The sequence below is a fragment of the Pelophylax lessonae genome (assembly GCF_965119305.1).
Source record: "Pelophylax lessonae genome assembly, chromosome: 12".
Taxonomy (NCBI): Eukaryota; Metazoa; Chordata; class Amphibia; order Anura; family Ranidae; genus Pelophylax; species Pelophylax lessonae.
Genome location: NC_138779.1, coordinates 56,205,920 through 56,226,818, shown reverse-complemented (window position 1 = coordinate 56,226,818; position 20,899 = coordinate 56,205,920). Strand labels below are relative to the sequence as shown.

Sequence of the window (20,899 nt, the reverse complement as noted above, 5' to 3'; positions counted from 1 at the left end):
ACCCACAGCAGCACCAGCCAGCAGTACCCACAGCAGTACCAGTCAACATTTCCCACCAGCAGTACCCACCAGCAGTACCCACCAGCTGTACCAGCCAGCAGTACCCACCAGCTGTACCCACCAGCAGTACCAGCCAGCTGTACCCACCAGCAGTTCTTATCAAAACTTACCACCGCAAAGAGTCGACTGCGCTCCAGACTGACCGACGCAAACCTGGAAAACAAGTTGCGAGTAGCAACATAATCAATACAAGCTAACATCACACACGTCATCAAAGAGAAGCAGTTCCAGCCATCACATTAGGGTTTAGTTAATCAAATGTATTCATAAAACTATACCCCAGTTTGGCCACTAGAAGGAGCTGATGATACAGGAGTTAAGTTGGTCATACGTTAATCATTTTATTTTATACTGTATTCTACAGTTTTATATCTGTATGGTTTATAACCTTAACAAAAAAAGATTGGAAAAGAACAAAACATGACTCGATTTCCTCATCTACACACTCAATGTGGATAGGGGAATAATTCCCGCTATGCTATTATGTTCTGACAGCAGGGAGCCTTTCCCACTGTCAGAACACACTGATTAGTGTTGCCGGCTATAGCCTGCAGCACTGATTGCTCAGGCAAAACCCAACAGGCTGGTTGTACAGAAGCCGATTGGTAGATTGACTTCTGTACAACCAGCCGGCTCATACATGGATTGAAATTTGTCCAGTGCCTGCTGAACCAGCCGAATTTCAATGTATGTATTGCTGCCTTAAATCTATTTAAAAACATGGAGAAATTTAGTTCAGCTTGCACAATTGTTTCTGATATATGAGCATTGAACGTTTTATTAATAGACCCCCTAAATGTCACCCAAGAAGGTTTACAGATGTAGATACTTTTACAGATAGCTGAACTTCAGGGTAAGGCAAAGGAAGAGAAGAGCGGCGCTATCTAAGTGTAGTATACTATATATGTAAACCAACCTTATTCACAAGGTGAACAACTCATATAGTAAGATATTGGATAATGCATATCAAGCTGTAAATCCCACTGCCTTGACCGGCCCAGTCCCGCTGTAGGTCTGTGCTGTAACTGGCAAGGAGCCGATGCCACGCCGGTGGATCTCGGTGCTCCCCAGCTGGTTGGAAAGCAGTGCACCACTGTTTTCTTGTTTGACTTCAGAATAAGCAAATTATGTCTAAATACAAGAAGCATCTGTATTCTTAGGCCTCATTCACACAAGTCCTCTGCGTACACCTGTACAAAGGGCCGTCAGGGGGTCTGCTCTCATCTGTGAAAAGCACAGGGCGCAAATTCTACTGTTCAATGGCAAAAGCCAAACAAGCTCCACAGTGCTGGGCGGTGAGCACAGGGCCCACTAGAGGACTTTGGGCACTTTGACCAAACAATCAGAAAAAGACTTCATGAAGGTGGTCTAAGACATTCACACCAGTGGTCTGCTGGAGGTCATTTTGTAGGGCTCTGGCAGTGCTTATCTTGTTCCTCTTTGCACAAAGGAGCAGATATTGGTCATGCTGATGGGTTAAGGACCTTTTAAAGGCCCTGTCCAGCTATCCTAGAGTAACTGCCTGTCTCCTGAAATCTCCTCCATGCTCTGCGCTGGGAGACACAGTTGGACTGCCTGTGCAACCTCTATAGGGTCCAGGTATAGCTTCATGCTACCAGTAGTGACACTGACCCTGTCCGAATGCAAAACTGGTGAACAACAGTCAGAAAAGATGAGTAGGGAAAAAAAATGTCTGTGGCCTCCTACTGTGAAACCTTTCCTGTTTTGGAGGTTGCCTCATTGTTGCCCATCCAGTGCACCTGTTGTTAATTTCATTAACACCAAAGCAGCTTAAACTGATTAACAACCCCCTCTGCTACTTAACTGACCAGATCAATATCCCAAGAGTTTAATTGACTTGATGCTATACTCTGAATAAAATGTGTTCCTTTCATTTTTTTAAGCAGTGTATATTATTTAAGGGTATGGAGGAAAATATTTAAATTAAAAAAAAATCGTAGTTCAGCTTTAAGGCATCAGGGATGTTGGTGTTAAGGAGATAATAAAATGAGCGTGGTAGGTTGAAAACCTGCAATTCACACAAAGAGCTAAATTAATGATAACAATGTAATCTGGTGAGTAAAGGAGGCCGTTCTCATTGTGAAATTTCTCCAAGAAGACGAAAAAAAGGCAGATGATGCCGCAAAGTCCCAAATCCTCCATTTTCAAGGTAGCGAGCATCGTTTAATATAGAAAGTGGGATTAATGCTGCAGCCAAAGCTTTTCATGGATTATGTAATAGCTCAGCAGGCAGAGAAAATGAATGTGTAAGTGATCATTGCGAGCTGGCTACCCTGCCGCTATTTTTATTATGGCCTTCCATTAGTTTTCATGAGAGCAGTGCCACGCTGCGGGCGGCCTTACAGCCGGTGCCTTTTACGCGGCTCTGTTCAACACTTAGCGAGTGCCGGGATTTTTTAGCTCGCAGGGATCGAAATCCATTCTGCTGTAAGCCATTGAAGAGAGATTTTTATTTATCCATTCTTTTTTTATTTTTTTTTTCTTCTTCTTCTTCTGTGTGAAACGCTTAAAAATCCTGTGTAGAAATGTTTATCGCTGCAATGCTTGTCAAAAAGCGATTGTGTGGGGCGCAGCTCCCTGTTAGCCAAAAACGATCGTAAATGTCTTGTTTTTGAATTTTAAGAAGTTTATGATCCCTTATGAATAAAAGCTCTTACATACTGTTAAAATAGGAGATTATTTCATTACTGGTTTCTCTGGAGATCTGCAGAACATTTCTCTGTCCCATCTCCCTCTTTACAGATGTATACAGCTGTATTCTGCCAATTATTGGTCTCCCTGGGAATCTGCAGAAGATTGCTCCATCATATCCCCCCTCCTCACAGATATATTTTCCTGTATTCTGTGGATTATTACATTACTCAATCTCTCTGGAGACCTGCAGAACATTGCTCCATCTTTTCTCCCTCCTCACAGGTATATATTACTGTAGTCTGCTGATTATTTCATTATTGGCCTCCCTGGAAATCTGCAGAACATTGCTCCATCCCATCTCCCTCCTCACATGTATATATTGCTGTATTCCGCAGACTATTCCATTACTGATTTCTCTGAAGACCTGCAGAACATTGCTCCATCTTCTCACCCTTCTCACGGCTATAAATTCCTGTATTCTGCAGATTATTACATTACTGGCCTCTCTGGAGACTTGCAGAACATTGCTCCATCCCATCTCCCTCCTCACACGTATATATTGCTGTATTCTGCAGACTATTCCATTACTGATTTCTCTGAAGACCTGCAGAACATTGCTCCATCTTCTCACCCTTCTCACGGGTATAAATTCCTGTATTCTGCAGATTATTACATTACTGGCCACTCTGGAGACTTGCAGAACATTGCTCCATCCCATCTCCCTCCTCACATGTATATATTGCTGTATTCCGCAGACTATTCCATTACTGATTTCTCTGAAGACCTGCAGAACATTGCTCCATCTTCTCACCCTTCTCACGGGTATAAATTCCTGTATTCTGCAGATTATTACATTACTGGCCTCTCTGGAGACTTGCAGAACATTGCTCCATCCCATCTCCCTCCTCACATGTATATATTGTTATATTCTGCAGACTATTCCATTACTGATTTCTCTGAAGACCTGCAGAACATTGCTCCATCTTCTCACCCTTCTCACGGCTATAAATTCCTGTATTCTGCAGATTATTACATTACTGGCCTCTCTGGAGACTTGCAGAACATTGCTCCATCCCATCTCCCTCCTCACACGTATATATTGCTGTATTTTGCAGACTATTCCATTACTGATTTCTCTGAAGACCTGCAGAACATTGCTCCATATTCTCACCCTTTTCACAGGTATACATTTCTGTATTCTGCAGATTATTACATTACTGGCCTCTCTGAAGACTTGCAGGTCATTGCTCCATCTCATCTTCTTTCTTAGAGATATACAGTATATTTCTAGATTTTGTAGATTATTCTGCTACTGTTATGTCTGAAGATCTGCAGAGCATTACACCATCCCTTCTCCTTCCTGACTAATATACAGTATACAGTATTTCTGTGTTCTGCAGATTGTTCCATTAGCACCATCCCAGATACCCCATGACTGCAATAGAGCAATAGATACAGTATGTAGCACTGCCCCCTTGAGGGCAGCTGGATTTTTCACTTTTCGGGTCCCCCTGGGTAACCGATAGCAACTGCATGTAGAATCTTAACATTTTAGTTTCCGGCTCAGTCAATGATCAGTCTAGGGGTTGTTGTTTTAGTTGTTTTATTTTATATGGGGATGGGAGAAGGGAAGAGTTGGATACTCCAACCCTTGAACTATTCACACTTCAGAGAACTTCTATCTGAGAATATGGCAAGGCCGCAGCTTCATCCTGCCACTAGATGAATCTGAGGTAAAGTTCTTTAAGCAGAATCTTCAGGGTACTCGCCTATCACCCCCTTTTTATCCACCAGCTGACACTCGTCCTCTGACTACTCTACTTCGGATGTACAGATAGAAGTTAGGCAACCGCACTCCAACTTGAGAGTTTAAAGCGGAGTTCCACCCAAAAGTGGAACTTCCGCTTTAGGTAGTGCTAACCCCCTGACATGCCATATTTGGCATGGGGGGGGGAGCGGGTACCTAGTTTTGACAGGTACCCGCTCCCACTTCTGCTCGGAGCACTGCGGCGCCCTGAGCGGAAGTTCTCCTCTCCCCCTCCCTCCCTGCAATCTTCTGGGACATGTCAGAGCTCCCAGAAGATTGCCGGCCAATCAAGACGCGTAGCGCAACTCGCGCATGCGCAGTGCGTACCCGGCTGTGAAGCCGCAAACTGTCACAGCCGGGTGCCCACACCCGGAGAGCAGAGAGGGAGAAGAGCGAGGCTTCCAGCGGCCGCATCGCTGGACCGTTGGACAGGTGAGTGTGTTAGGCTGGAACTCCGCTTTAAGATGAATAAAATCTGTTTATCGAAGATACAAAAAATCCATAGTGACAAGAATCAGAGACAGGGGACAAACACAGTTGACGCGTTTCACGAAATGATATTCGCTTAGTCATAACTTATGACTAAGCGAATATGATTTTGTGAAACGTGTCAACTGTGTTTGTCCCCTGTCTCTGATTCTTGTCACTATGGATTTTTTGTATCTTCAATAAACAGATTTTCTTCATCTTAAACTCTCAAGTTGGAGTGCGGTTGCCTAACTTCTATCTGTACAGCTGCCAGGATTACGGACCTAACCAGCACCCTATTTGATTGTCTGAGCATTTTCACACCGGAGCGGTTTTCCTCTTTCCCTACTATACTTCGGAGTGGCCCCCCTTACTGGTCAGACCCTTAGACACGGTCCCCTATACTCACGATACTGCTTTTTAGGTTTTCCAGTGTCTCAATTCCTCCTAGTCAGCTCTCCTGGGTTCAGCTCCACACTTCTGGCTCACCAGGCGGACTGCCTGTGCTCCTGGCTTTTATACCACACCCCACAATGCCCTGAGACAGCAGTCTGTGCCAATCACTGGGGCTTTATCAAAGCCTATGTTCCCATTGGTCAGGTTTCCTCCACTGTCTAATGTGCCTTCCCCATTGGACCAGTGGGGACACTCCCCCAGACCACATAAATCACACACTGAGCAGACCTAACTCACAGATCCTGCTCTCTGTTAAGCAGAGTGCAATATAGAATTTACCTGCTGCTCCTCTGATAGGCAGACAGAGCCAAAAACTATACTCTCTAGCTCCTACCTAGGAGGGTGCTACAAGTACATTGCTGTATTCTGCAGATTATACCATTACTGAGTTCTCATGAGATTAGCAGAACATTGTTCTGCCCATCCAAGGTCAGATCATTTAGAAGGTAACCTAAGGCAGGCCATACGATTTTCCTTCCTTCAGCCACAGGTTGCAGGAAAGAAAATTGCACAATTCCCCCATCAACACAGTCAGTGTTGATGGGAGGAATCCCTCCCGTGGAGCTATTGTGTTCTCTAGGTGATGGTGGTGGGGGGGGGGGGGGGGGCAGAACACAGTAATTATTGCTAGCAGCTATGGCCGCTGGCAATAATCGCATGTAAAAATCTGCCATGCTGGTTGTACACAAGTCAATCGATGGATCAATCTGAATACATTCAGCCTGCCTGTACATGGATCGAATCTCGGCCAGTCCCTGCTGAACTGGACAAGATTTTAACCATCTATGGCCGGTTTAAGCAAGTGCTTATGGCCCATTGACCTGTTTAATTTGAAGTTAGGAGCGTTCAGCTCTCAGCACTTTGTATTCACCCTATAAAAATGTAATGTGTATTTACAGAAAATTTAGATGTCATAAACATTAGCAAATATAGTGTACAACATATGCAGATAAGACCAGTCACCCCGCACTAGGAAAGAGCAGCAGTGAGTGGCAGGGCCGTCTTTAGTATTGATTGGACCCTGGGCAAATATTTTCTTGGGCCCTACCAAATGCACTTATCAACTGTTTGTGGGCAGTGCGGGCACAAGGGGCAGCTGCTTTGGGCCCCAAAACATTGGCTGGGTCTGGGACAGCTGCCCCTTTTGCCCTTTGTTAAAGACAGCCCTGGTGAGTGGTCTTTATTACAGGAAGCTCCTGTACACAATGGATTATGGCACAGATCTGGAAGAAATAAACAAAGCACACCAAGATTCAAGGAAGAATACACATGACTCTTCTATTCAGATAAAATTTGACTATTCTGGAGTTTAGCTTTAACCTACCTAGGTCCTTGTTGGGTCTATATCTGCTTTGTGTGCCCTCTCCCTCTTGATGGATAAATATTTCTGCAGTCTAGATTATTCTATTACTGGTCTCTCTAGATTCCTGATTGCATGTTGATATCTGTGCAGGTCATCCCATGATCTGTTTAGAATTACCTGCTGTGATTGTGTCTCCCGGCAGTGTGATCTTGGTGCGGAGTGCCCATATCATCCTTTTGGACATCCTCACTCTCTTCATTGACAATGTGAAAGAAATTCTCCTTGTTAACATGTATCCGGTTCTGAAGCTCAGACTGATACCTCCTCTCCTCAGATAAACTGTCTGAGTCGTTGTCCTCCAAACTGTCCTCTAAACTGTCCAAGCTGAGGTGTAAGTTATTATCCACCCTACTGTACACAGCCTGTGTGACCAGCGAATTGGGATCCATTACTCCATCGCAGTACGTCCGTGTCGCCTTAAAGTGGAAGAAAAGCACAAGTTTAGTATTCTTTTATTTTAGAAGACCAAAAAGGTGTTGTGTTAAAATTGTTGGCTAAAATGTGCAATGTGGCTGTACGACAACCATTTCTATCAATGTATGTGGTCATTGAATGGTTAGTTCTGTAGGGGAAAAGAATGTCACCAAAGAATCAAATGGGACTTCAAAAGAATGTAGTTAGCCAGGTGCCACCCACTTCAGAATGTATAAATTGTAATACAAGTCCTTAGGCAGATAGAGCAAATGTATTCAAACCAACAGAATGTAATGTGACTGAATTGCTCTCCAAACATGTCTGTCTACCTACATGTTTGTAAAATAAATATAATTTTCAATCTGGCTTCAACAGTCAAAATGTTACTGAAACCTATGAGTTTGGGGCTTTCCCCTACAGTTCTATTCTTGGGTAACTACAGGGGTGCAACATTTACCGCAAACAAAAAACACAAAAAGGGCGCACCGACCTAGCACAGTATCCTCAATAATGGTTTTATTGTTGTAACATAAAAAATGGCTACTCACAAACGCAGATGAAATCAATCATATCGGACTCAGAAACTTGAGTGTCAAAAGTAGTCCATACGAAAGTCCATTGTCCTATTAGGATGACGTCTGACGCGTTTCGAGGCCTACGCTTCTTCCTCAGAGCCACATTTACCATTTGTTCTGTTACTCATGAGGCCGGTAACAGGTAAAACATATCATAACTGCCTTGCCAATCACTAACATGCAGGTACCCTTCCAATCTATGGCCTTGTGCCAATGCAGGAAAAAGTTCATCCATTGGGTGTGACACTTTGAGCGTACATGGGGTTGCGGAGGTAAGCAGTGTTGAGAGTGGATCACAAGGAACGCAGAGGTCAGCCGCATTGAAAGAGGATTGCAAAGGGTGCTGAGGCGAACACTATTGAAAGAGTGGCGCAGGGGTAAGCAGTATTGGAAATGGCTCACAGAAGGTACAGAGGGTAGCAGCATTGGAAGAAGATAACAGGGAGTGCAGGGGTGGGCAACGTTAAAAGAGTGTTGTGGGGTGAACAGCATTGGAAGAAAGTTGCAGGAGTGAACCCCTATGCACACTGCAGTCTGTATGCTGGGCTGAAGATGACATACTCCTGACCCCTGCACTCTACTCTATATTGTACAGCAGTTGCTGGTTGCTCAGGAGTCACTTTGTTAATGACATTTTTCCTGAAGGTATGCTGTGTGCAGAAAAACATATGTAATGGAGTTTCATTTTTCACAATGCCTGTGCTGAGAGTTGTACCAGTTGTAAAGGAAGCTTTCTATGCATTGCTAGAATAAATCGCTTTCTCTGAATAACTGAACGCCAATCAGATCTACTGTGTTCCAGGTATGAGACTAAAATCCTCCGCTCGAAGCCGGAACACAACTACAAACAGTGACCTGGCCCATCCAGCAGGTTTGTGAGGGACATAGTTCATTTTCTCAATCACCGGCTGCTGTCATTGGCCAGGCAGGTATGATGTAACTCCCATGTATGCACGGGATTTGTACGGTGAGCTGTGTGTGCGTGTTCAAGGGTGGACAAAAAAACTGAGGATCTAAGGAGGAGCTTGCTGTACTATCCAATCCCTCCGCTGAGCTATTGAGATATGCCCCACACTAATAAGGTACGAATTAAAGTGGAGTTCCAACCAAAAGTGGAACTTCTGCTTGTATGCTTCCTCCCCCCCACCCCCTCCGGTGCAACATTTGGCACCTTTCAGAGGGGAGGGGGGAACAGGTACCTGTTCCTCCCAGGGGCGCTGTCCCTCGGATGTTCGGCCCCTGCGCATGCGCACTAGGAAACCAGCTGTGATTCCCGCCTTTTACTGCGGCAGGGTGGCTCTCCTGCGCAAACCGACGTAGATCTACAATGGTCGCACGCAGGAAGCTACCCCCCCCCCCACTCGTCAGCGGGGAAGCCGATGCAGGCATCAGGCGGCTCCGATTGCTGCCTGCCATCCGCGATCGTTCCCCGCTGAGAGAAAAGGGCGGTCGGCTGTTGTAAACACAGCTGACCGTTCTTCTCCCTGAAATGGTCACAGAGCCCATGTGATCCTTCTATATAGGATCACATGTCTCTATGGTCATTGCAGAAGCCACGCCTCCCCCAGTTAGAATCACTCCCCTAGGCTCACATCTAACCCCTTGATCACCCACGGGGTTAACCTCTTCCCTGCCAGTGTCATTATTACAGTAACATTGCATATTTTTAGCACTGATTACTGTAGTAATGTCACTGGTACCCCCAAAAGTGTAAAAAATGTCAGTTAGGGGTCCGATCTGTCCGCCACAAAGTCGCAGTCCCACAAAAAATCACAGATCGCCGCCATTAGTAGTAAAAAAAAAAAAAAAACAATAAAAATGACATCAATTTTTCCCGTAGTTAGTAGACGCGATAACTTTTGCGCAAACCAATCAAAATATACTTATTGCGATTTTTTTTTTTTTTTTTACCAAAAATATGTAGCAGAAAACAAATTGGCCTAAAATGTTAAAAAGTTTTGATTTAAAAAAAAATTTTTTGAGAATGTTATATAGCAGAATGTGAAAAATATTGTTTTTTTTTTTTCAAAATTATTTTTTTGTTTATAGCGCAAAAAATAGAAATCGCACAGGTGATCAAATACCACCAAAAGAAAGCTCTATTTGTGGGAAAAAAAGGACTTCAATTTTATTTGGGTACAGTGTTGCACGGCCGCGCAATTATCCGTTAAAGTAACGCAGTGCCGAATCGAAAAATAGGACCTGGTCATTAAGGGGGTAAATCCTTCTGGTCTTAAAGTGGATAAAACAAGTCTTTTTACTAGTGATTTAAATCATGATTTATATTGACTTGATTTAAATCAAATCCACCCTGTCAGTGACTGACCCTTACCTGATTGGATGAGCAGACGGGGTCATGGGGTGGAGCTGGAGAGTTTGGTTGCTGGGGAGGAGTGGTTTTGGCCCACTCTCAGATCAGAAATCGTTGGAAGGACGTCTCTCCCTCCCGTCCTTGTGGTTCAAGGAACTCCAAGTTATTGTTTTCGTTGGTAGGCAATTGTGGTTTGGGGTCCTTGACAGGGGTCTAAAAGCTGGTCTGATTGGTTAAAACAGTGGGAACCCATCCGAGGTATGGCATCCTCTAATTGGTGTAGGTGGGTCAGTCCCCGAGGCGGTGCTTAGCGGCGTAATCCTGCTACATGGTGCCACAGACACAAAAGTTGGTAGTAATTTGGTTCTGTCAAGGACCTGCAACCAACTTTAACTGGATTATGTTATGTTGGTTAAAATCTTGTTTAATAAAAGGCTGTGTCAGCCATTTTACCTCCACAAAAAGAGTAGTGTGATTATTTCCAAAGGAGGAGGTTACAGGAGGGTGGAGTTTGGGGAATGTGGTTGGGAAATTTAGCTTAAAAAGGTAAGCTCTGAACTACCCTGGTTATGTTCTGATGGTGGGACCCACTAGAACACGCTGTTCAGTGCTCACAGCCATTGCCTGGGAGCGCTGATAGGATGTAGATTTTTGGTCATGCCCCTACGACAGAAGCTGGACATTTAGGTCGATTCTGTCAGACAGGCTGCCATACACATGGCATAGCGACTTTCATGTTATCTGAGAGTTATTGTGCGTTTTTAGAAATTTATTGCAAGCATTTTACAGCTTCAGGTGATTTTGTTTTGCCAACAGAAAGCAGTAGGGGGAGGAAATTAGGGTTGGAAAGCTGCTGTTTAACCACTTCCTTACCGAGCCATTGTAAAATAACGCCGGCAGGAACAATCCGCTGCTCTCCCGCAAACCCCCCCCTCCCCCCCCAGGGCGCGCAGCGCGGAGATCGGGGATGCGGCGTGTCCGTAGGGGCATAGCCCATCCCCGATCGGTGTAAAGAGTCATTAAAAAAATGTCTCTTTACCATGTGACCAGCTGTGTCCATCTGAGTACCCGAGTACCCGAGTACCTGTCTGCAGCCCATCAGAGTACCTGAGTACCTATCTGCAGCCCATGCCTCCTAGATTATGTGTTGGGGTATTTGCTTTCCAAAATGGGGTCATTTTGTGGGGGTTTCCATTGTCCTGGTGTTCCAGGGCTTTCAAAAGTGTGATAGGTTGTAATGAAATTATATGAGTAATTTATGCTCCTAGAACACCTGACGGTGCTCCTTGCATGTTGGGCCTCTGTATGTGGCTATGCTGTGAAAAAAGTCCCACATATGTGGTATCGCCATACTCAGGAGGAGTAGCAGAATGTATTTTGGGGTGTCATTTTTGCTATGTACATGCTATGTGTTAGAAATATCTTATAAATTGACAACTTTGTGTAAAAAAAAAAAAATGCGTTTTCATTTTCTTTCCACATTTTCCAAAAACTTGTGGAAAAAAATGACATGTTCAAAAGACTCATTATGCCTCATGGAATATACGTTGGGTGTTTGCTTTCCAAAATGGGGTCATTTTGTGGGTAATTCCATTGTCCTGATGCTCCAGGGTCTTCAAAACTGTGATAGGTCGTTAGGAAATTATATGTGTAATTTATGCTCCTAGAACACCTGACGGTGCTCCTTGCATGTTGGGCCTCTGTGTGTGGCCAGTCTGTGGAAAAGTCTCACACATGTGGTATTGCCATACTCAGAAGGAGTAGCAGAATGTATTATGGGGTGTAATTGCAAGTATGCCTATACTGTGTGTGAGAAACAACTTGTTATTATGACAATTGTGTGTAAATATATATATATATATATATTTTATTCTTCATTTTCTCAAGAATTGAGGGAAAAAATACAACTTCAAAAAAACTCACCATGCCTCTTACTAAATCTCCTGGACTGTCTACTTTCCAAAAAGGGGTCATTTGGGGGGTAGTTGTACTGTCCTGACATTTCAGGGCCTCAAGAAATGAGATAGGCAGTCGATACATCAGGTGTGATTAGGTGTGATTTGGGTTATTTTACCAAAGATATGTAGTAGTATAAATTTTGGCCCAAATTTATGAAAAAAAATTACCTATTTGCAAAATTTTATAATAGAAACTAAAATAAAATGTTTTTTTTTTTTTCAAACTTTTCATCTTTTTTCACTTATATCGCAAAAATAAAAAACCCAGTGGTGATTAAATACTACCAAAAGAAAGCTCTATTTGTGTGAAAAAATGATAAAAAATTTGATTGGGTACAGCGTTGCATGAGTAATTATTATTAAAAGTGTGAGAGCGCTGAAAGCTGAAAATCGGTCTGGGCAGGAAGGTGTAACTGCCTTGTATGGAAGTGGTTAACCACTTAAGGATAAAGCCTATTTCTAATGCACGTTGTTTACAAGTTAAAATCATTATTTTTTTATAGAAAATTACTTAGAACCCCCAAACATTATATATATATATATATATATATATATATATATATATTTATATTTATTTTTATTTTTATTTTTATTTTTATTTTTTTGCAAAAAAATACACTTGACTGAATTTAAAAAAACTAAACAGTAAAGTTAGCCCAATCTTTTTTGCATATTGTGAAAGATAATGTTATGTCGAATACATAGATACCTAACATGTTACGCTTTAAAATTGCATGCACTCGTGGAATGGCAATGAACTACGGTACTCAAAATTCTCCATAGGCGATGCTTTAAAAAATTTTAACAGTTGGAGTTACAGAGGTCTTGTGCTAGAATTATTGCTCTCGCTCTAACGATCGTGGAGATACCTCACATGTGTGATTTAAACAAAGTTACATTTGTGGGTGCAACTTATGCATTTTCTTTGGTGCTTGACCATGCAGGGATGGGGGTGCTTTAAAAAAAAATAATGTTTTGTTTCTCCAGTTTACTTATTTATTTTTTTATTTTTTTCAAATATTTTCTGATCACTTTTATTGCTGTCACAAGAAATGTAAACATCCCTTGCGACAGTAATATGCAGTGACAGGCACTCTTTATGGAGGGATCTGGGGTCTAAAAGACCCTAAGTTCCGGTTCACACTTGTGCGATGCGGGAAGGCTGCGAATTCGCAGTCTGTTCCCGCATCGCAAACGCACATCTGGCAGTTCACACTGCCATATGCGATACGCAGGGGGTGTCAATTAAATGTTAACGACACCCCCAGTTTGATCACATATCGCAGTGCGATCTGACAGTTCACACAGGATCGGATCGCACAAGTGTGAACCACTGTGCGATCCGATCCTGATGCGGCTGGAAAAAAGGGTCATGTGCATGTATGGCTGAATTCGCACCGCACATTCGATCGCATGTAATGAAGGAGCAGTGCGCTACGATATTACATGCGATCGCCGCACTCGCAAGAGTGTGAACCGGCCCTAAGTGCCAATTCAAATTTGTGCTATGCGGGAACGCTGCGAATGTACAGCGTGTTCCCATATCGCATCCGCACCCCTGGCAGTTCACACTGCCATATGTGATACGCTGGGGGTGTCAATTAAGAGTTAACAACACCCCCAGTTCAGATCGCATATCGCAGTGCGATCTGAAAGTTCGCAGAGAATCGGATCACACTAGTAAGAACCACCATGCGATCCGATTCTGCTGCGGACCAAAAAAAGGGTCCTGTGCGTGTTTTAGTGCGATTGCGGTGCAAATTCAGCCATACAAACTGTATGGCTGAATTTGCACCGCACAGAGATTGCATGTAATTTTAGGAGCAATGCGCTCCGAATTACATGCGATCTCTGTGATCGCACAAATGTGAACCGGCACTAAACCCCTCCTCTGCACTTCAAAGTATTCAAAACGGCAAAATAGGCATTTTTGAATACCTTGGATTTTTTTTTAAATCGGCGCAGTTGACTGCCCAGTAAACCGGAAATGACATTGTAATGTCGCTTCCGGGTAACTTCATCATCAGAGACCTGATTGAAGCCAATTCTGGCTGGTCACTTGGGTCTCCCGTCGGAACGAGAGACCCGGGTGGAGCGGTGGAAGGTGGTGGCAGGAGAAAGTCCCCTCCGTCTGCTTGTGATAAGGGCCGAGCGGCTATTTAGCTGCATCGGTTATCATCAAATGAAAGCCGACCGTCCACTCTAAAAAAACGGTACCGGTGTGATGCCTCTGGCTGCAGGCATCACTCCGGTATAACCACTTCAATAAAATGACGTACAGGTATGTGATTTTGCGTAAGGTAGGTAAAGCGGAGTTCCACCCAAAAGTGGAACTTCCGCTTTAGGGAGTCCTGACCCCCCGACATGCCACATTTGGCATGTCATTTTTTGGGGGGGGGAGCGGGTACCTAGTTTTGACAGGTACCCGCTCCCACTTCCGCTCGGAGCGCCGCGGCGCCCTGAGCGGAAGTTCTCCTCTCCCCCTCCCTTCCTGCAATCTTCTGGGACACGTCAGAGGTCCCAGAAGATTGCCGGCCAATCACGGCGCGCAGCGCGACTCGCGCATGCGCAGTGGGTACCCGGCTGTGAAGCCGCAAACTGTAACAGCCGGGTGCCCACAGCAGTGATGCCGGCGCCGAGGGAGAGGATCGAGGCTTCCGGCGGCCGCATCGCTGGACCGTTGGACAGGTGAGTAAATGGCTGGAACTCCGCTTTAAGCCGTGATGGCTCCAGCAGCAATACACAGGCTGTGACATCACATCCAATATGTCCGCCCTAGGGATACCTGGGATGTTGCACCACGTCACCACATAGCAGCGCAATGTGCTACGCTGCTGTGCAGTGAAAATGTCACACTTCAAATAGAGGTAAAAGGGGGAAAAAATCAAAAAACACTGCAATGCTCTAAAACGCACATCACACCATTCCTTTCTGCAGCCCTCACTGCGCTAGCCTGCGCTTTAACCACTTTCCGACCAGCCGCTGTGGTGCCATTGTGCGAAACGACATACCTGTACATTGTTTCATTCAAGAGACACTGGATGGCGCAATCGTGATTGGCTAGCAGGGATGTCAATCAACGGGTCCGCCGCCCACCCGCGATCATCCCTGGGAGAGACAGAACAGCGATCTGCCTATGTAAACAAGGCAGATCACCATTCTGCAAGGGGAGAAGGTGGAGATTTTGTGTTTCTGCTAAGCAGGAACCAGGATCTCTGTCTTACCCCAGTCAGTGTAACCCCCCCACACTTAGTAAGCACCCCCTAGGAACACACTTAACCCTTTGATCACCCCTGATGTTAACCCTTCCCTGCCAGTATCATTAGTGCAATGACAGTGCATTTTTTAGCACTGATCACTGTATCGTTGTCACTGGTCCTCAAAAAGTGTCAGCTAGATTTCTGATTTGTCCGCCGCAATATCGCAGTCTTGCTAGAAATCGCTGATCTCCACCATACTGGTAAAAAAATTAATAAATAAAAACGAAATAAAAATATTGCATCAATTGAAGAATCTATAACGTTTGCACAAACACTTATTGAGATTTTATTTTACAAAAAATATGTAGCTGAATACATATTGGCGTAAATTGATTTTTTTTTTATATTTTATTGGCTGTGTTTTAAAGCAGAAAGTAAAAAATCCTGTTTTTTTTTTTTTCAAAATTGTCGCTCTTATTGTTCATAGCACAAAAAAAAAAAAAAAAAGATGCACCAAATACCACCAAAAGAAAGCTCTATTTGTGGGGAAAAAAAAATAAATTTTATTTGGGTACAGCATCGCATGACCGCACAATTGTCAGTTAAAGTAGCGCAGTGCCGTCTCGCAAAAAATGGCCTGATCATTAAGGGGGTAAAACCTTCTGGTCCAGAAGTGGTTAAAGCACTGCATTTTACCATGCAGGCTGGTGTGAATGGGCCCTTAATGTGAATGTCTTTTGTAAATGTAATTTAGGAACAGTGTAAAACCCAGAACATTCTAACCAGCCTGCAATGTGTAAACAGACATGGAGCGATATATATTCTATATTTAATATAATTCAGGAATATTGATGGATAACTCCTGTCATACCTGGAGAGGTTGTGAAGTCGTCCTCCGATGGAGCCAGCCTGCTGCTGGAGAACTGATCCCGTCTGAGCTGTAGTGTTGCTGTGGTGACAGGACTACAACAAACAACCACAACAAAAGGCTTCGCCGCTGCTGAAGGCCTCGCTGAACATGGCAAGTCTCACTACTCCTACACCCCGGGGCCACTCACATACCTAGACAGACCATGAATACTGCTGAATTCCAAGGGCAAGCCTAATGCTACAAAATATCTGGCTTTCAGCACTGTCAATCTGTACATTAAGGGCCAGTTCACACTCCACATGCAGTCCAGTGCGCTTTTTTCTGCATCAAAAATGCATGGAAAGTAGGTTATATGGTTTCCAATGGCATAGTTCACACCATTACAGTCAGTTCCAGGGCCTTCCAGTTCCACGAAAAAGTAGAATATGCTGCATTTTTCCTGCACTGAACTGTACGCACCTGAATGTACTGGAAAGCATCAAAAATGCACCAAACCCCAGTACAGTGAAAAAAAAAAGGAAAAAAAAAAAAGAAAAGAAAAAAAGCATCTGGAATGCATCCAGAAATGTGCCAAAAACGCACAAGAACGTGTAAAAAACGCATTGAAATCACGCATTCAGAAATGCATCCGGAACTGATCTGGAGTGCGTTTTTGTGGTGTGAACCAGCCCTAAGAGCTGGTTCACACCATTCACACCATAGAAACACAGTCCGGATGTGTTGCAGATGCTTTTCTGCATGCATGTTTTTTTTACGTGTTTTACATGCATTCCAGTGCATTTTTGATGCAATCCAGTGCATGTTTCCCCTTTTTCTTAACCTTAGGTTAGGGCCAGTTCACACCACATGCAGTCGAGTGCATTTTTTTTCTGTTATCAAAAACACATGGATAGTAGGTTACATGTTTTGAGGAGTTTTGAGGCCGGTAGACTTTTCTTTTTTCTGCAGGCATGTGCTGAACCGGCTGTGAGGGGAGGTTGGCAGGGCCATTTTACAGAATGAGCACGCTGGGCAGTTGCCCCGAGGGGCCCCACCTGCCCAGCAACCCAGCCAATCATTATTCCCAATTCCGTGTGCATCCCGCCTCCGAACTTAGCAGGTGGCAATCCCTAGTTTGCCCTGCATTGCGGTCAGGCCACTTGGGCCGTGGAGGTGGAGCCCACAACTGCAGGAACGCCTGTCTGCCTCCACAGGAGCAGGGACACACAGGACAGTCAAGTCTGACTCCAGTCCATGTGTATGTTCACCGGACTCAGCCACTGTGAGGGGAGGTCAGGAGACTTTTCTCCTTTCTGCATGCGTGTGTGGGACCAGTTGTGAGGGGGGGTTGGAGGCCAGTAGTCTTTTCTTGCAGGCATGCTTTGGACTGGCTGTGAGGGGAGGTTGGAGGCTTGTAGTCTTTTATGCAGACATACGATGGACAGACTATCAGGGGAGGTTGGATGCCAGTAGTCTTTTTTCCTTTTTTCCAGTTTTTTTTTTAATTTGGCGCAATTTGTTTTTTTTTTTTAATAATTTTACTTAGTACCTACTGCTGAACCCCCCAAACAAAAATGTATCTACGGCTCTGATGCTGATAGCGGAGGAAGGAAGCAGCAGGCAGAAATTATATTTTGGGGTTGTTTTACTAGAAATTCAGTGCAAAATCTGGTGCAGCTCTGCATAGAAACCAATTAACTTCCAGGTTTAGCGCACATTCACATTGGGCTGATTTGACATGCCACTGTGGCACTGTCCAAATCGTGCGACACTGACTTTGCGGCGCCGCACTAATTCCCAAAAGTAGTTTCTGCACTACTTTTGGCGACTTCGGGGGGCAATTTCAATAGACATCTGTGCAGGAACCCAAACAGATGTCTGTGAATTCACCACCAAAGCCGGACTGAAAATGCTGGTTTGAAATTGTGCAAGTTAAGCTGAACTTGCACAATTTAAAGCCAGCCTCGGTGGGAACCTAGGCTTAGAAGTTAGAAGCTGATTGGCTACCATGTACAGCTGCACCAGATTTTGCACTCTTCAGTTTTAGTAAATCAACCCCTTAGTGCCTTGGATTGAGACAAGAACACTCTATAGAGGGATATGCTTTGTTCATATTTCATGTATGAGGTTTACAATCATTTTAATTTGTATTTGTGCATTTGTAGTTTAACTTGCTTATCTGTAATTTTCACATTTTTCTTCCCTGAAATTAGCTTAGTTTAGCACTAAAGGTCAATTTTGACTTAGTATATACTTACACTGATTTTTCTCTTCTGTTCCAAGCCATGAATGTAAGCAGGTATACCCTCTCTGTACTCCTGCTCTGCGTGTGGTGGCTTCACAGGTCACTAGCCATGTGTGTCCCAATCTTCTGTGATGGGATTGGATGGGCGGGGGGAAAAATGTAATGAAAGGATGAAGAGAGCAGCCTTTCCAATTTATTTGGGCGAGGATTACAGTGGATGCATGGCTGCACACTGCTCAAATTACACAATATCTTCTCTCCTTCACAGCTGTATGAGTGGCTTCCAAACTCCTTCCCTTTGCTTGCCTTTATCAGACCCTATACTTGTCCTCCCCCTGATTCAAACAATTATTCTACCCACTGACACCAATGATGAGGCATTCTTCCTCCTACTGACACCAACGATGGGACACTGTTCCCTCCATTGACACCAACACTGGGGTACTATTAATTCCATGGACACCAGCAATGGGACACTATTCCTTCTACTGACACCAATGATGGGGCACTAATCCTTCCACTGATACCAATGATGGGGCACTATTCCCCCCACTGACACCAATGATGGGGCTCTAATCCTTCCACTGATACCAATGATGGTGCACTCTTCCCTCCATTGACACTAACACTGGGGTACTATTAATTCCATGGACACCAGCAATGGGACACTATTCCTTCTACTGACACCAATGATGGGGCACTAATCCTTCCACTGATACCAATGATGGGGCACTATTCCCCCCACTGACACCAATGATGGGGCTCTAATCCTTCCACTGATACCAATGATGGTGCACTCTTCCCTCCATTGACACTAACACTGGGGTACTATTAATTCCATGGACACCAGCAATGGGACACTATTCCTTCTACTGACACCAATGATGGGGCACTAATCCTTCCACTGATACCAATGATGGGGCACCATTCCCCCCACTGACACCAATGATGGGGCTCTAATCCTTCCACTGATACCAATGATGGGGCACTATTCCTCCCACTGACACCAATGATGGGGCACTATTCCTCCTACTGACACCAATGATGGAGCACTATTCCTCCCACTGACACCAATGATGGGGCACTATTCCTCCCACTGACACCAATGATGGAGCACTATTCCTCCCACTGACACCAATTATGGGGCACTATTCCTCCCACTGACACCAATGATGGGGCACTATTCTTTATTCTACTGACCGCAGGTGTTAATGTAATTTTTTTTTTGCTACCATTGACCACCAAGCCTGAGGCAATGTTTCCTTCCGCTGATGCTGTGGCAATTTCTACTCACAATGGCCACAGTCCAAATGAGGGACTAAACTTGGCCCTTTACTTAGAACGTTTGGAGACCCTTGATTTAGACTATCATATATGTCGCATTCTGATTGTAGTATCACTTTTTGATTCACCATTCATGTTACCATCTGACTGTACAATCTTTGTACAAATGACTTTAAATTTACCAAAACAATGTAATATGAGGACCTACCTAAGCTATCAAATCAATAAGTATCTATTCAGACAGGTCCTTGCAATACATAGTTATTGGTAGAACTAAAAAAAGTGTACAACAAGATTGTATAGTGTAGGGCCACCTTAACCTCTTGCCGACCGCCCACCGCAGTATTACTGCAGCAGGGCAGCTCGGCTGCGCAAAATCACGTAGATCACGAGGTATCGGCGGCGGCGCCCGCTGCCGGAGCCGCGCTTCCGCTGTGTTTAGACACAGCGGGAGGCGGGCCACAGGAGGAGCATCGGTGAATGCCGCCGGCCTCCCGCAATCGTCAGAGAAACTGACAGAAGTAAACAAAGCAGGCGAGTCTTCTGTCAAGACAGGCAGGGAGAGATCAGGAGTTTCGGCTAAGCTGAAACTTCAATCTCTCTGTGCCTGTCACAGAACCCTTCCCCCACACAGTCAGTAGGCATATTTAGGCATATATTAACCCCTTTGATCACCCCCAGTGTTAACCCCTTCCCTGCCAGTGTCATTTATACAGTAACAGTGGATAATATTTAGCACTGATTACTGTATTAATGTCACTGGTCCCCAAAAAATGTAAAAAATGTCAGTTAGGGGCCGATCTGTCCGTCGCAATGTTGCAGTCCCGCTAAAAAATGCTGATCACCGAAATTACTAATAAAAACAAAAAATAAATAAAAAATTCCAAAAATCTATCCCGTAGTTTGTAAACGCAATACCTTTTGCGCAAAAAAATAAAATACGCTTTTTGGGATTTTTTTTTTTACCAAAAATATGTGGCAGAATACAAATTGGCCTAAACTGATAAAAAATATGTGATTTTTAAAGAATTTTTATTAGGAATGTTTTATAGCAGAAAGTAAAAAATATGGCGTTTTTTTTCGAAATTTACGCTCTTTTTTTGTTTATAGTGCAAAATTTAAAAACCGCAGAGGTGATCAAATACCACCAAAAGAAAGCTCTATTTGTAGCAAAAAAAAAAAGGACATCAATTGTATTTGGGTAAAGCATCGCACGACCGTGCAATTTTTCATTAAAATAACGCAGTGCTGAA

At 44.1% G+C, this 20,899-nt stretch overlaps 1 protein-coding gene across 1 annotated transcript in view; it reads right to left on the bottom strand.

Annotated features, from left to right (window-relative positions):
* Nucleotides 1–16,271, bottom strand: part of JHY (junctional cadherin complex regulator) — a 102,821-nt gene extending 86,550 nt beyond the window's left edge. Inside the window, exons 1-2 of the mRNA XM_082274194.1 lie at nt 16,139–16,271; nt 6,927–7,225 (exon numbers count right to left, since the gene is read on the bottom strand). Of these exons, the coding sequence (XP_082130320.1) occupies nt 6,927–7,198 (272 nt within the window). The 5' untranslated portion in view covers nt 7,199–7,225; nt 16,139–16,271. The remainder of the gene's footprint in view (nt 1–6,926; nt 7,226–16,138) is intronic.
* Nucleotides 16,272–20,899: the final 4,628 nt, after the last annotated feature.